Source organism: Schizophyllum commune (genome assembly GCF_000143185.2).
Source record: "Schizophyllum commune H4-8 unplaced genomic scaffold SCHCOscaffold_1, whole genome shotgun sequence".
NCBI lineage: Eukaryota > Fungi > Basidiomycota > Agaricomycetes > Agaricales > Schizophyllaceae > Schizophyllum > Schizophyllum commune.
Window position 1 is genome coordinate 3,015,346 of NW_026089538.1, and position 14,488 is coordinate 3,029,833.

General features: G+C 57.8%; 8 protein-coding genes across 8 annotated transcripts; 4 read left to right on the plus strand and 4 right to left on the minus strand.

Annotated features, from left to right (window-relative positions):
• Window positions 1-67: 67 nt before the first annotated feature.
• On the minus strand, window positions 68-1,073 carry SCHCODRAFT_02481697 (uncharacterized protein; the record flags this gene model as incomplete). Its single annotated transcript, XM_003034931.2, has 5 exons — window positions 68-402; window positions 454-729; window positions 781-862; window positions 912-971; window positions 1,023-1,073. 5 exons carry the CDS (start codon window positions 1,071-1,073, stop codon window positions 68-70), a joined length of 804 nt encoding a protein of 267 aa, XP_003034977.2.
• Window positions 1,074-1,434: 361 nt separating this feature from the next.
• Window positions 1,435-3,436, plus strand: SCHCODRAFT_02607502 (uncharacterized protein). Its single transcript, XM_003035747.2, has 6 exons — window positions 1,435-1,768; window positions 1,819-1,999; window positions 2,055-2,214; window positions 2,270-2,388; window positions 2,449-2,795; window positions 2,860-3,436. The coding sequence occupies exons 1-6, from the start codon at window positions 1,643-1,645 to the stop codon at window positions 2,983-2,985; spliced, it is 1,059 nt and encodes a 352-aa protein (XP_003035793.1). The 5' UTR covers window positions 1,435-1,642; the 3' UTR covers window positions 2,986-3,436.
• On the plus strand, window positions 2,949-3,478 carry SCHCODRAFT_01267471 (uncharacterized protein). Its single transcript, XM_050341350.1, has one exon. The coding sequence runs from the start codon at window positions 3,083-3,085 to the stop codon at window positions 3,392-3,394; it is 312 nt and encodes a 103-aa protein (XP_050203023.1). The 5' UTR covers window positions 2,949-3,082; the 3' UTR covers window positions 3,395-3,478.
• Window positions 3,479-3,688: 210 nt separating this feature from the next.
• On the minus strand, window positions 3,689-5,480 carry SCHCODRAFT_02562665 (uncharacterized protein). Its single transcript, XM_003034930.2, has 5 exons — window positions 4,965-5,480; window positions 4,782-4,912; window positions 4,582-4,731; window positions 4,460-4,532; window positions 3,689-4,409 (listed from the first exon to the last, which is right to left on the minus strand). Exons 1-5 carry the CDS (start codon window positions 5,410-5,412, stop codon window positions 3,796-3,798), a joined length of 1,416 nt encoding a protein of 471 aa, XP_003034976.1. The 5' UTR covers window positions 5,413-5,480; the 3' UTR covers window positions 3,689-3,795.
• Window positions 5,481-5,556: 76 nt separating this feature from the next.
• SCHCODRAFT_02526069 (uncharacterized protein) lies at window positions 5,557-6,745 on the plus strand. The gene is made up of 5 exons (XM_003035746.3): window positions 5,557-5,731; window positions 5,785-5,957; window positions 6,008-6,271; window positions 6,311-6,384; window positions 6,436-6,745. The coding sequence occupies exons 1-5, from the start codon at window positions 5,584-5,586 to the stop codon at window positions 6,665-6,667; spliced, it is 891 nt and encodes a 296-aa protein (XP_003035792.1). The 5' UTR covers window positions 5,557-5,583; the 3' UTR covers window positions 6,668-6,745.
• Window positions 6,746-6,793: 48 nt separating this feature from the next.
• On the minus strand, window positions 6,794-8,516 carry SCHCODRAFT_01186842 (uncharacterized protein). Its single transcript, XM_003034929.2, has 7 exons — window positions 8,430-8,516; window positions 8,347-8,377; window positions 8,004-8,297; window positions 7,632-7,953; window positions 7,112-7,582; window positions 6,886-7,045; window positions 6,794-6,862 (listed from the first exon to the last, which is right to left on the minus strand). Exons 1-7 carry the CDS (start codon window positions 8,459-8,461, stop codon window positions 6,817-6,819), a joined length of 1,356 nt encoding a protein of 451 aa, XP_003034975.2. The 5' UTR covers window positions 8,462-8,516; the 3' UTR covers window positions 6,794-6,816.
• A 150-nt stretch (window positions 8,517-8,666) lies between these two features.
• SCHCODRAFT_02695521 (uncharacterized protein) lies at window positions 8,667-10,701 on the plus strand (the record flags this gene model as incomplete). Its single annotated transcript, XM_003035745.2, has 7 exons — window positions 8,667-8,723; window positions 8,773-8,811; window positions 8,865-9,124; window positions 9,175-9,227; window positions 9,281-9,439; window positions 9,524-9,856; window positions 9,914-10,701. 7 exons carry the CDS (start codon window positions 8,667-8,669, stop codon window positions 10,699-10,701), a joined length of 1,689 nt encoding a protein of 562 aa, XP_003035791.1.
• Window positions 10,702-10,977: 276 nt separating this feature from the next.
• Window positions 10,978-14,416, minus strand: SCHCODRAFT_01345250 (uncharacterized protein; the record flags this gene model as incomplete). Its single annotated transcript, XM_003034928.2, has 9 exons — window positions 10,978-11,185; window positions 11,233-11,447; window positions 11,495-12,339; window positions 12,401-12,551; window positions 12,659-12,800; window positions 13,153-13,349; window positions 13,401-13,808; window positions 14,118-14,224; window positions 14,279-14,416. 9 exons carry the CDS (start codon window positions 14,414-14,416, stop codon window positions 11,073-11,075), a joined length of 2,316 nt encoding a protein of 771 aa, XP_003034974.1. The 3' UTR covers window positions 10,978-11,072.
• Window positions 14,417-14,488: the final 72 nt, after the last annotated feature.

Below are 14,488 nucleotides of genomic sequence, written 5' to 3' on the forward strand. Positions count from 1 at the left end.
CCGGCACCTTTAACGCTGCCTGGTATATTGAAGAGCGGATGCATAGTCATTAGGTCTCTTCCTTCGACTACAGCGCGCCCTCAATTTCCATAACCACCGGACAATGGTCCGACGCCCCATAAATCTCATCCCGAATCTCGCACATTTTCACTTTCTCCAGCAACCGCTCGCTCAACACGAACATGTCGAGCCGCCACCCGAGGTTCTTCTCCCTGCAGCGAAAGCGGTAGGAGAAGTAGGTGTAGTGTTGGGTGTCCGGGTGAAGGTGGCGCCAGACGTCGATGAACCGTGGTGAATCCTCTGGTGCGTTGGATGGGGGAGTGAGGATGTTTTTGAACGCCGTCGTCTCGGCCTCGGTGTAGCCGGGGGTCTTGTTCCAGTTCGTCTTCGGGTTGGCGAGGTCTGGACTCATGCATCAGCACCCTCGAGAGCGAAGTCGTGCAACAAGCATACCTATTGCGGTCGGCGCGACGTTCAGATCCCCCGTCCATATCACGGGCTTCTTCTTGTCCAAGTCTCGAATGTACGTCGTAAAGTGCTCATTCCACAAATTCTTCTCGTTCAGCGTCTTCAGGCCCGTCCCTGCATTGGGCACATAGGTGCCCACGACGTAGGTGTTCTCGAACTCGAGCGTGACGATGCGACCCTTGGTGTAATTTGGGTCGGGGTGTCCGGGGAGAGTGCGAGTAACGGAGAGGGCCTTGTGTTTGGAGAGGATGGCGGTGCCGGCTGGTGGGCTGTGAGTCAAAGGTGGGGGGAAGCACAGGATGGGGTACTCACAATAGGATTTCTTCTCAGCTATGGACCAGTATGAGTGGGGGAAGCGCTCCTTCAGCGCAGGGTCCACAGTCTCGTTGTTCACCTGGAGTAATTGTTGAGAGGGGCAGTGTGACAGAATCGCGGCTACGGACCTTCGTCTCTGACAGCACCAGGATATCGGGGTCCTCTGCCTCAACGTAGAACTTGAATCCCTATGAACGACTTAGTCATGCCGATACTCCCCTCGCAGTGCACGCACATACCTTCTTCTGCGACGTAGCGAGCCCGCAGACGTTCCAGGCCGCAATACGCATGCATCCGTCGTGCTTCTTGGGGAAGACAATATTCACGGGGAGAACCTTGTTCGTGGGCTGTCCGTTGCCCGGCCGCTCCTCCGCTTTTGTTGTCTTGGCCTTCTTCGAGGTCGACGCCTTGACCTCCTCGGCGTCGCTGTCGTCAGACTCGGCCTTGCGTTTTGTTGCAGCGCGCTTCGGGGGCATCCTTGCTGTGTTGCGGACGAAGGGATGCAGCGGGCGGACGTGGCGGAGGATAGCAAGACGCGCGATCATGTCGCGTGACGTCACGCGTTGCGGCCTCCGTCGCGTGATGTGATGTTGAAGGGCCGGACCGCATCAGCCGGCTCGTTTTCTTGGTTGAACTTGCACGGTAGTGGCTCCGTCGTGCAGAGGCACCGGCCCGTGCTCTTCTTTGCTTTGTTGCTGTGGTCTTCGTGTCTGTGCTGTGCTTTGGCCGCTCGTCGCTCTTGCTTTCTGCTCTTAAACTCCGACTCTCGTGTGCATCCAGCAGATTCCCCGGCTTCGATCATCTGCATACGCGACTACAGTTACTTCACAGTTACTTGCCACACTACACATCTGTCACAATGAAGCACAGGGGATTCGAAGCCTTCATCGTCTGCAACAACCATGTCGTGAATGAGTATGGGTTTACCCCCGTCAGCAACGACACGCTCGAGATCGCATGCTGGATACCCGCGACGCCCGGAGAGGTGCGTTCACCAACTACTTCCCCCCGCATCTCACTAAACCCCCCTTGCAGAAGTTCACCGTTGTCTGGCGAGATCTGGGATCAGGGCACAAGACCGCCGGGTACATATACCTCGATGGCGTGGTCGTCCCTGGCCGCTTCCTCGATGGACGTGGCGAAACCTACCGCACGGGCGTCCGATCAGGCAAAGGGTCCGAGCGCCCCTTCGTCTTCAGCATGACCACTAGGGACGGTGCGTGTGCTGTCGTTACAAGGGGAGGCTGTTACTGACCCACCATCGTCCCCAGACGAGGAGCAGAAGACGAAGGACGATCTCCGGAACGTGGGAACCATAAGACTGAGGATCAAGCGCTGCGAGTCCGACACCCCAGGACGCCCTGCGAACCCCGTCGGGCCGTATCCTGAACGGTTGGTGGGGAAGAGGAGAGCGGGGGAGACATGTATTGGGTGCGTGGTGTGCTCGGTGGCGTCTTGAATTGCTGCTGACTCCGGCGTTTTGCAGCTTTGGAAAATCCAAACCATACTACATGCAGGCGCAGTACACCTGGAAGGTCGTCGGCCCAGGAGGCTCCAAAAAAGCACCCACCGTCGTCTCCTTCGCCTTCAAGTACCGGCCCATGGGTGCGTCTGCTCCCTCCTGTCGTGCCACTGTCAGCCCCACTAACCCCACTCACCTCCCAGACTGGCTCATCGACCATGGCATCGTCCAAATCTCGGTCATTCACCCCATGCCTGGCGCACCCGTCGCCCCGGGCACGTCCGACGACGAAGACGAGTACGACCTCGAGCCGCAGAACATAAAGCCCGCCGACGTGCAGGTCATCCAGCTGCACCGCGCGCCGCCGCTGCCGGATCCGAGAGTGCAGTCGAATCTGAGCTTGCAGTCGAATTCCAGGGTGCAGTCAATTCCGATGGTGCAGTCAATCCCGATGGTGCAGTCGAATTCGCGTGTGCCATCGAATCCGCGGGTGCAGTTCTACACGCCGACGGTGGCGACCCCGACTCCCCAGGCCGAAGCGGCGGGCACGGTGCGTCGGGGGTGGTGAGGATGGGTGAGGGGGAATGTGTGTTGCTGACCGGGTGTGCTTCCAGACGTCGTCTGGCTTCTACGCCTGGAACCACGAGATGGCGTCCAATGCAGCGGGCGCGGCGACGCCAGGAAATCACCCGGGCGCACCGACGCCAGGGAGCTATCCCGGCACGCCAAATCCGCAATAGACGGGCGACACTGCAAGATATCTCAGCCCGTCAGACAAGCAAGCACACATCCGCACCTTAGCACTTTCGTCCTCTTCCCGCTCTCTATCGCTCTCCTATGGACCATGATCGCATCTTTCTCCTGTTTCTCCTTCTCGCGTTTCTTCCCTCGTCCCTTTGTCTACTTATCCCGTCGTACACTGCTCTCGCGATACCTGTACTTACCACCTGCATTGCTCTCGTCATCGCACGTATTTATCTAACCTCGATATATAACAACGACGTACCCTTTGTTCTGTTCTGCGCTACCCTTCCCGCAGTCTATGCGTTATCTGTCTATGCTTCCCAATCGTATGTTGACCGTATGTCTTTATCTTTGAGCTTTGAGCGTGTATGCTTGTCTGATACCGCCTGCGCGATGAAGCATTGAGGTTGTCAAAGGGAAGAGGGAATGAAGACCCCCAGGTCTCGCAGCAAAGAGAAGAGGGATTTCGTGTGAGTAGGGGGCTATAAGATGCCATGGAGGACGGTGGTGAAAGAGGAAGCCAAGAAGTGAACGCATTCGACGCGCCTTGGTTCGACTAGATCGCGCCCCTATCCCGTTCGGGGGAACAATGACGGTCGTATATTACGATCAGCGGAGGCATTGTACGTAGCGCTTCTTCGGCCCCGTTTGGTAAGTGACAAGTCCAGAGGGCGATCTGGCAATTGAGGCGCGCTACATAAGTATTCCTGGGGCTTGCACTGAGTGTCACACAGAGCATATTTGCATGCCTCGCAAAATGGGTCGATGCACAAGAGTAAAGATGGCAACCTATACATGCAAAACATCTACATCTCCATATCGTCCCCGAACAGATCCCCATCGTCCGCCTCCTCTTCCTCTTCCTCACCCCCTCCAGGCCCCCGCTGCTGCTCATTCGGGTTAATCCCCTCCTTCCTCATCCGCTGCTTCTCCGCCAGCTCCGCCCGCTGCGCCATCTTCATCTCCAGATCCGAGCTCAGCTTCTTCAGCGTCTCCTCGAACCGCCGCCTGATCAGCGGGTTCACCGAGCTCGCGACCTCGCTCGTCTTCTTCGCCACCGCCGCCTCGAGGTCGCGGATCTCCTCGTTCAGGAGCTTCTTGGCCTGCGAGTCTTCCTCGTCCTCGTCTTCATCGTCTTCTTCTTCGGATTCGTCGTCCTCGTCATCTTCGTCGTCGTCGGCCTCCGGCTGATCTTCGTCGCCCAAGGCGAGGTCAAGCTCGGCGGCGAGTTCTTCGTCGATGCCTTCGCCGGTGTCTTCGGCGTCGTCATCTTCAGGCTGCTCTTCGGGGTCCTCCATGGCCTCACCGCCTGGTGTAGGCGCGTCGAAGTCGGAGATGGCAGGTGTAGGTGCGTCAAGCGGTTCATCTTGCTCGATAAACTCGGAGTCGGATAGGTCAGGGTTGACGTTCTCGAGCACCTCTGTGTATGGTCAGCGATATGCGCCTCATGTCTACAAGGGCCATAATCACCGTATTTGGTCTCGGAGGCAAGCTCGTCTTCTTCCAAGAGCCGTTCTACCTCCTGCTCCACGCTTTCAATCGTCTACGCTTGGTCAGCAGTCTAGCAAGCGCTCCCATGGCAATGAACTGACCCGTCTATTGACGCGATGTCTGAAGCGACGCTTGCGAACGTGATGCAGTGGGGGTGTGATCCCGTGCGGGTAGATGAACTCCTCCATGTTGAAGGCTTTCTGGGAGCTAGACTCCTGGCCGTCTGGTTGGGGCCCTTCTACTAGCAGCATCTAGACCGGTCTCAGCAATGAAAGCATGGTCAGAATGTCTGCTTACGCACCTGGCATATATCCGCGACCTTGAACATCTGCTTGTTGTCGATCGTCTTCTGGGATTCGATGATACATGGCAGGTCAACGAGTTTGGCTGAGTATGTGGTGTTCCCTATGTGGAACTGTCCTCTTCTCGAGTCTACGGTCCCGTTGTTAGTTGATGCGTCCAAGCTAGCCACCTCTTCACGCACCTTTGAACTTGAACCACACATCATTGCCGATTTCTCTCGCCTGTACCATCTTCCTCAGCCTCTCCAGATCCTCCCCCGGCGGCATTCGCAGTATGAATTGCTCCTCAAACGCCAGCTCTTCATCATCCGAGTCCAGCTCCCGGTCATACGACCCAAATGGCGACGTCCCCGGCGCCTGCGACGCCGTCTTGTCGCCGAGCTTCAGCTTCAGCTTCGTCGGCTGCTGCTTGTTGCGCAGACCGGAGCGCGTGCGCGGCTGGTCGGTGTAGTCATCCTCGTTGAGGGAGTGACGAAGCTTGGAGGGTCCCAGATGCCCGGTGCGGCTGCGTGTGGTGTGCCCGTGTTCAGCGCTCGAGGATGCTTCCTGCTTGATTTGTGGGGACGCGTAGGAAGGGCCGGGCGTGGGCTGCTCGGGTACGTCGTCGACTACGATGATATCGTCGTCCATGCTGGTGAGTATGAGCGCGTGAGATGCAGAGTCGTGATGTCAGCGAAGGTCAAGAGCAAGAGGCGCGTAAGGGGGCATGACCCCAGAAAGAACAATGACCGCTCTGTTTACGTGTGATGCCCTCAGCTCGATCGTGCCGCGCGCCCGACCTCCCTTCAGGCACATACCACCATGGCGCCTACATTATACGTATGGCCAGGCGAATGGGGACTCCCGTCGATGGACCCGTCGTGTTTGGCGACAATCCTCTACCTGCAGCTCGCCATACCGGGCAAGTTCACCGTCAGCCATTGCATGAACCCGGACCTCTCCCCGACGGGTAGGTATGTGCACTTACGGCCCCGGTATCACGATATTGACTCATATACACAGGGCAACTTCCCTTCCTACGTGATGGTACCACGGAGGTCTCTACCCTACCCGCTATCCTCGATCATGTGTCGACCGAGCGCGACCTGAACGCGCTCGCAGGCCTGAGCCCTACCGAGCGCGCACAGCTAGTCGCTTGGTCCGCCCACGCGCAGCTGAACCTCGGAGACCTTGTCGTGGGTGTATTATTCCCTTCACGCTCGTACTCGATACTAACCTTGCCCAGTCTCATGTATTCTTTTCCGTGAACCAGAACTGGAACACGCTCACACATCCTGCCCTCGCCAAGCGCCTCCCCATACCCCAGCGCTACTACATGCCTGGGCGCATACGTGAATTGCACAGGCCGCGTTTAACTACGACTGGCCTATGGAACCCTGGTGCGGACGCCTCTGAGAGGAAACCCTTGAAGGAGGTCGTGAAGCCACGACCTTCTCAATCCGCGTCATACGCGCGCGCTTTTGAGCGGGAGAAGGCGAGCAAATGCGGAGTATTGCATAGGTAGACAAAGACTGACTGTACTTGCCAGGCTCTCGAGAAAGCCCGCTCCTCGCTCGACGTGTACGCGAGACGACTGGAAAACCACAAGCTCTTCTTCTCTAGGTCGGTCGCACTTCCCCTACATCTGCTCTATTCATCTGACATCCGCCTCAGCCTCACCACTCTAGACTTCATTGTCGCTGCGCACGTTCTCCTGCTCGTCGACCCGCCATTTCCCGAGAACATCCTCCGCGACCTCCTAAATAACTCATACCCGACGCTCGTGGCACACGCGCGACATGTCCTCGCACTTGCAACGCCGTTGTCTGTTCCGGTGGATGAGGCGCAGAGCTTCAGTGTTCCGTCCCTTCTACCGACGCTTCTGTTGGCGCCAGTGACTGCCTGAGCCACCCCTGTCTGCATCTGTGGAGTACGTAGAAATTCATGTTGCTGTCGGAATATGGAGTCGTTTGGAAGTTATGAATGGAACGCGTGAAATGCGGTATGGCGCAGCTCAATGCTCCGACTTGGTGGTGAGTGGTAAATATGTGGCATCTAATGCAAGTGATAATGTACTACTTCCCCTCCTCCTCGCTCCTGTCTACGAACAACTGATCACTATACTGCTCGCAGCATTGCACCGCATACCGAGCGTCGCATTGGATGAACAGGCCCTGTAACGACGCCATGCTCACCCGCCGGCCCTGGTCCCGCTGCTCAGCGACAATATTTTCCAGTTTCGTTGCCAACTCCTCGAGCTCGGCCTCCGAAAGTGGTGGTCCCACTGCAAGTAAACCAGGCTCGGACTCCGTCGGCGCCTGCTCGGAGCCTTCCGCTCCCTCCTTCGCACTCTCCCCGCTCCCTGCCTTCGCATCCAACTCATAGAACCGCGAAAACAGCGTCCTCGCCTGCTCGGGCGTCGCATCGTCAATCAGCTCGATCAAATCAATGCGCCCCGGCCTTATAAGCGCCGGATCCAACCTCTCCAGATGATTCGTCGTCATGAACACGATGCGCTCCTCGCCCGACGCGACACCGTCCAGCGCATTCAGGAAGCCAGAGAAGGTGACCGCGGACTGGTACCCGTCCTCCGAGGTCTGGACGCGCTTGTTGAAGGCGGCGTCGACGTCCTCGATGAGGATGAAGGAGCGCTCGGGCGCGTTGGTGAGGAGGTGCATGAGGCGGTCGTCGGTGAGGCCGCGCTCGGCGAGGTTGAGGAGGCAGATGTCGTAGTCCAGGGCGCCGGCGAGGGCTTGGATGAAGGAGCTCTTGCCAGAGCCTGGTGGTCCGTGGAGGAGGTAACCGCGGCGGTAGGGGATGCCTGAGCGAGCTCAGTACATTCCACACGCGGCGTTAGGTACTAGACTTACCTCTGTCAACATACCACTGCCTCCTCTTCAAGAATGTCCGTACATCGTTCTCAATTTTCTGCGCCACATTCGGCGCAAGCACGACACTCTGCAGGGGCCTCTTCCCCCGCGGCTGCCCGAACGGTTGCCATTGCGTTGACCAGGCGGTGTGTATGACGAGTTTGCCCTCCTGACTTTTGATAGCAAGATCTCGGGCCTCTGCGAGAAGCTTGGGAAAGAGGAAGCGGTCGCGGGAGAGGGTGGTGAGGACAATAGTTTCCCAGGGGCCGCCGGATTGCGCGCCGACGAGTTGCATGGCGCGGGTCTCGCGCTCGCGGCGAACCTGACAAAGTAGGTCAGTAGAAGCTTGGAATGGGGGTGGGATGCACACACCTGCATCCATGCGCCCTGGTACTTCAAGTAGTGAGTACCCGGACCAGCGACGAGGTTGAAGAAGACATTGGAGGAGCCGTTCTTGTGCTTCTCGATCACGGTCTCGACAGATATCTGGTGACTGGGGAGGAAGCGCCGCGTAGTTGCGTCCGTGTTCCGCGCCATCCAGCCGAGGAACCAGTCGTATGCGTGATCCCGGTTCGTCAGCTCCAGCTGGACCAGCATTCGCCGTTGCAGGGCGTTTAGTCCGAGGGTGGCGCCACGGCGCAGGAGCTGCGCTCCCATGCCAATCCCCTATAGCCAAAGTTAGATATTGAGAACGTTTGAAAGTGGCTCCACGCACCAGTAACCCGAAGCCGGCCTGGAAGTAGGGGCTGAACTTGGATGAATGAGCGCTCCTCCCCGCGCACAAGCTACCGCACGCACTTGTCGCCTACGAGGCTGCCAATCGCCGACATAGCGCCCCCATTTTGAGTTCCCTGGCTTGAGAGCGCGGCTGCGACTGCGTCTTTGTCCATTCAAGAGCTTTGTGCGAATGGCCAACCGCGGCAAAAGACGCGTCTATGACCGGAAGTCCGGCCCGGGAGCCGGATCGACGCGCTCATTGACCTTCGCGAATTTGATCTCGGTCTTCGCGTCTCTTGACTCTCATCATACTCCAACATGCGCGTAAAACACTCGACGGTGCTGGAGGCCTACCAGAAGCTCGGGCTGAATGAGGTGCGCGGCTTACAAGATAGTGATGGGCTCCCGCTAACGGTGGCGTTAGGGCGATTCGCTCGAGACGGTGAAGACGAAGTACAAGCAGGTACGCAGTGGCATGGCGCGTTCAAACGCGCCCTCCCGACTAACAACGCGTAGGTCGCACTCAGGACGCACCCTGACAAGAACCCCGACAATCCAGACGCGACTGCGCTCTTCCAGGAGGTCAGCGAAGCATACAGTGTCCTCCTCAAACACCTCGACACATCTGCACCCCAATCCCGCCACTACCACCCCTACGGGTACGACGACGATGACGGCGACGATGAATACGATAGCGAAGAGTACGACGAGTACGACTACTACTCTGATTACGATGATGACTACTATTCGGACGACGACGAGATGGAGTTCTTCATGTGCGTCGAATGGATGCACACCAAGACGACGATACTGACGCGCCCTCCAGGTACCTCTTTGAGGAGCTCATGCAGAACCGTGCGAGCCGATTTGCGCATGCGCGTACGTGATCATTCCCCGCAACATGCATGCCTGATTAACGCGTTACTGTATAGACTTCCACCATGCGAACATGTACAAGCCTCCAGCCGAGACACCCCAAGAATTCCAAGCGCGCATCAGCAAGCAGCGCGAGGAGCAGATTATTGCAGAGGAACGGCGCCAGAGAGAGGCTGCCGCTCGCAAGGCGCGCGCCGAACAAGAACGTGAAGCAGGTACGTTTGCGCCACAGTACTCAAGCTTTGCCCATCAGCCCGTGACCCTGCCTGTTAATTCGATACTCATGGTTCCTCTCGCAGAACGTGCCGCCGCTGAACAGCGGCAGAAGGCCAAGGTCCAATCGAAGAAGGCGCAGGCACAAGCACAACGCACCAAGGGCGAAAACGCCGCTCGTGTGCAGAAGCAGAAGGTGCAAGCCACGCGCTCCGCCGCCTTCGCCGCCGCAAGGAGCGGGGACGCGGAGGCGGTGAAGAAGGCCGTTTGGGAGGATAGCGTGGATCCTACGGGTGGCGAGGTTCAGTCCGGATGCGAGGAGTTCGTGGAGATCTTGCCAGCGGACGGGCAGGAGACACTGCTGCATATCGCGGTGAAGAGGGGCGACATGGAGCTGGTGAAGTGGTTGGACGAGCATAGTGAGTGCCTTTCTTGTCTTCGATGCGCGATCTTTCGTGCTAACTCTTTGCTTGCAGGCGCCGACGCGGAAGAACGCAATTCCTCTGGACACACTGCCTTCCATATCGCGCTTCAGCATGGCCACGTCTCCGTCGCCACTTACTTCCTTGACACCTACCCGCCCTCTGAGGAGGACCACGAAGGCGTGTACTCCGTCCCCGACGGCGCGCGCCGCCCGCTGTTGCTCGCCGTCGACGCCAACGAGCCCGAGCTGGCGTACTTGCTGCTGGAGAAAAAGTTAGCGAACGCAGACGACGCGCGCGAAGCATTGGCATACGCGCGGTCGGATGCGGGTCGCGCGGTCATTCTGGGCCTGCCTACCAAGTCTGGTGGTCACGGCAAGGCGAAGAGCAAGGGGCAAACAAATGCGACTGCTCAAGAGAAATACGGCGACATGTTGGAGCTCTTGGTTCGCTACGGCGGGGCGGCGAAGGCGCCTGACTTCGCAGAGGTCGACGAGGAGAAGGACGCAGGCGAAGACAGCGAGAGCGCCAGCGGCTCGAACTTGGGCTCGACACCCAGCGCAGCGAACGCCTCGCAGTCCAGTGGGCGGCCTTCGCCGCCAAATGCCCGCAATGGCCACTCCTCTCACTCAAACGGCCATTCCAACAAGCGCCCACCGCGCGCGCGGCCGAATGGATCTGCAAACAGCCAGTCATGGCGCTCGCCTGCCACTGACGACACCTCGCGCCCCTCGTCGCAGCAGTCTTCTTACCGTGGACGCGGAAACGGCAAGCCGCGCGGTCGTGGCCGTGGGCGGGGGCGGGCCACTGGCAGGGGTGGCAGGGGCCATGCCTACGTGTAGAAGCCGCTCTTCAGACATGCCGCATTCGACTCTGATGACACACTGCAATGACTTTCCTCCGATGCCGCCACTGATCGCTGTCCGATTTCTTGCTTTTACCTGACCTGTTTGTTGTTTGTACCGCCTGCTTCTTGACCCGATGATTCCCTTTCTTGTCCACTTTGTGCATTAGATCATACATAATCTGCCCGTCCACCACACCATCTACTTTATCCTGTCCTGTAAATTCTGTAGCCCTTTCTGCACGTACACACTCCGTAATAGATATGCTCGATGTTTTCCTCGTACATTCGGTGAAGCCTTACCACGTTGCGGCTCTCGGAGCTCAATACACACCTAGGCCAGCTGGATGTGCAGCTGTATCACAGCGCTTACGACTTCCAGCGCTTCCACGCCGATGAGGACTTCAGCACCCTCAGCTTACGCGGCCTGATCTTGGATAATCTCTTCCTTGTAAGTGAGGCATATTCGTGCCGCACAAGTACTAATCATGTCAGTCCTCAGTAAACCCGTTGTGGCCAGAAGCCTTACCTGAACGAGTCCCGGACGTCCGCTTATGGATCTTGCCTCTCAAGGACATCTTGTCACGGACACTTCGCGACCGCCTCACGGGTTCTCTCGGTAGTGGCGCGCTGATGCCGGGTTCAATTGGACGCGCCTCCATTGCATTCGCCATGTTTTCGCGGTCGCGACGCAGGAAATCTGCTTTGAGGCGCTGCACCCTGGCCTCGTAGTCTGCGCGTATTCTGCGGGGGTTGAGCATCAAGAATTGCTACAAGTGCCACAAACGCACCTCTTCATCGCGTCCAGCTCTTCCAAAAATCCGGCAGGCGACGGCGGGGCGTCGAGGGTCCCAATGTCGTACGAAATGGGTACGATGATTGGCGAAAGGTCCCCAAGGTCGGGACGATGCCTAAGGACATCAAGAGCCAAATCTTGTGCGTCTAATCCATCACTGGCAATTGCCTCTGACCGTTCAGCAGGCTTCACGCCGCCGTTGTCAACCACATCAGCATAGATGGTGTCAGAAGCGCTGCTGTCGAGACCTGAGTCGTTGCCGCTGGTTCGGCTGTAATCGCTGGAGGTCTCTTCGGAGGAAGTATCGTCGAAACCATGCAAATAGCGGTCCATCGCCTCGTTAGGCAAAGTCCAAGTTGACTGCCCTGCCCGGGCCGCCTTCTCAGCACGCATTTGCTGCCAGAAGGGCACGTCCGTTGATTTTCTGTCCGCATTCCTGATAGCAGCTTGCGTGAGGCTGCTAACACTAGCCGCAGGAGGTGCAGATCCAGTGGCCGCGCATGTGCATAGCTGGTATTGTCGCTCTTGATCGTCTTTCAAAGCCAGATGGAGCACCAAGCACTCCGAGGGGCTCAGTGAATGAGGCGGGTCGACGTCGCGAATGTCGGACTGGACCCGCACGTGTGTGCGATGCGCCGCGACGTGGTAGCAGTCGTCCCATGGCAGGGGATTGCAGCAACGAACAGGTCGACGATCATCTGGATGGTGCGCGTTGGGCCGTATGGGCACGCACATCCGAGACTCAAGGAATTGCTCGGGGTCGTCACTCGGGAGTCCTTGCTGGACCAGGTCGATGTATGCCACAGTATACGCAGGCGGTGGATGTGGAGCACCAATGGGCTGAATGTGCGTAATTCGTGAGCATTGTGAACCTGCCCGTGTAACCAACCCAGCTACGTACAATCGTCATGCAGGCCACATATTCATTGCAAGGAATACTGTGAGCTGCCCTCATTACATCCTCGTCGTGTATGATGTCCTGAAGGGAGGCTATCGGGTCGAGTCGAAAGATGGAGTATGAGCCGTTGTCGGGGAAGGACATGGTTACAGTGCTGAAAGCAAGAGAAAGAGTGGGTTTTTGGATGGTGAGAGTACAGAGGTGAGGCCTTCGTAACCCATCGCAACCGTGATTTTAGCGAGCAGCGACCCCATCACCCACGGACCGGAGAACAATTGAGCGGAGAAAGACAAGGGGATGGACAAAATGGTATCGACAAGGTATCGACGAATATCGGCAAGATCCGATCCGGGCTGGCCGCTCACTTTCCGGGCCGACCCATTGACCTCAAGTCTGTCACTGTCTGTACGACATAAGTGGTATCAGATCGACATATCGACGACGTAGAAAGTGCGTTACATGATCAACAATCTGGTCGGCATTAGCAGTAGACGGAGTAGATTATAGGGAGTGTGATAAGTAGATCAACCAGCTTCGGCCTGCGAAGCGTTGCGCGAGGTCTTCGTGAACAGCCGCAACACTGAGTCGCCAGCAAGTCAGGACCAGCAGCGCTTCCAGGCGGACGACAGCACCAACAGCTTCGGCTTTACGGGCTTCGAGTTTGACGGCGACTTGCTCGGCGACGCAGATCTATGGCGCAAGGACACTGTCGTGCGCGTCAGTAGAGGAAAAGGAAGCCAGCACGTCACACGCACCCAAGTGGGCCTTCAGCTTGTTCGTGAGTGGCACGAAACTTGCGACAGACAGCCATCTGGACTGTGCCGGAGCTGGAGAGGTGCTTTGCGCCTCCTCAGCGGTACGACGCGCCTCGATTCCGGCCATGTATTCATCGTCGCGGCGTCGAATCTCATCTTTCAACCGCCTCACACGTTCCTCGTATTCCGATCGGATCCTAATGAGCAATCAATAAACTACCTATCGCTCACAGAACCATTCTGCTCACCTGTTGATGGCTTTTAGCTCTTCCAGGAACCCAGCTGGAGAGGGAGGGGCATCCAAAGAACTTAGATCGTATGAGAGCGGTATAATGACCGGCGATACATCGCGCAGCTCCGACTGATAGTTGATGGCAGCAAGGATGTCGTCCTCGGCATCCGCAATGTCGTCGTCGGCTTGAGGCGCGTCCATCGCAGCGTCGCCCTGCGTATCAGTCCCGGAATGGGACTCGGACGAAGCAGAAAGAGCACTGTCGTGGCCCCCGCCGCCTGAGTGACAACTGGCGCCAGAGTAATCGCTCGCAGCATCGTCATTCTTGTGTGGTTCCTCGACAGGGTTTTCGTCAGGACGGTTCGCTTGACGCTCGGCCCTTTGAGCAGCCTTGATCTGCCAGTAAGGAACGTCGGAGACCTTTCTGTCGGCAAGTCTCATGGCGGTCAAGGCCATTTCCCCTAGAGAAGCGGGCGGCGGTGCAACTCCCTTCGCTGCACACTCGCGCAGGCAGTCTCGTCGCTGCTCGTCGTCCTCTATCAGAGTGCTGAGGACCACACACTCGGAAGCGCTCAGAGAGTGGGGAGGGTTGACGGGCCGCATTTCAGTTTTGATTCTAACACGCGTACGGTGCGACGCGACGTGATAGCATCCATTCCAAGGCAACGGGTGGCAGCAGCGAGCAGGTCTACGGCCCTCTGGATGATGCGTATTGGGTCGGATGGGGACACACATTCGTGATTCGAGAAATTCCTCCGGGCTGTCAACCGGTAGTCCTTGCTGAACGAGACTGATGTGCGCCGCTTCATATGCTGGCGGGGCCCGGGGGACGCCGAATGCCTGACAAGTCTGTTAGGGTTCTGGGACTCTGAGTCTGCAAGTAGGAAACCGCACCTCTAACGTGCACGCCACATATACTTGCGGTGATAGTGCCCGGGCGGCCTTGGCGACTTCCTCGTCCTCGATATCCTGCAGGGAAGCGATTGGGTCTAGGTGAAAAGTGTAGTACGAGCCGGTGTCGGGGAAGGACATGTCGAACGGCTGGAAGAAGTTGGGGGCAAGAAGAAAGCTGCTGTTGCGTTGACATCGAGGCGTATAAAAGAG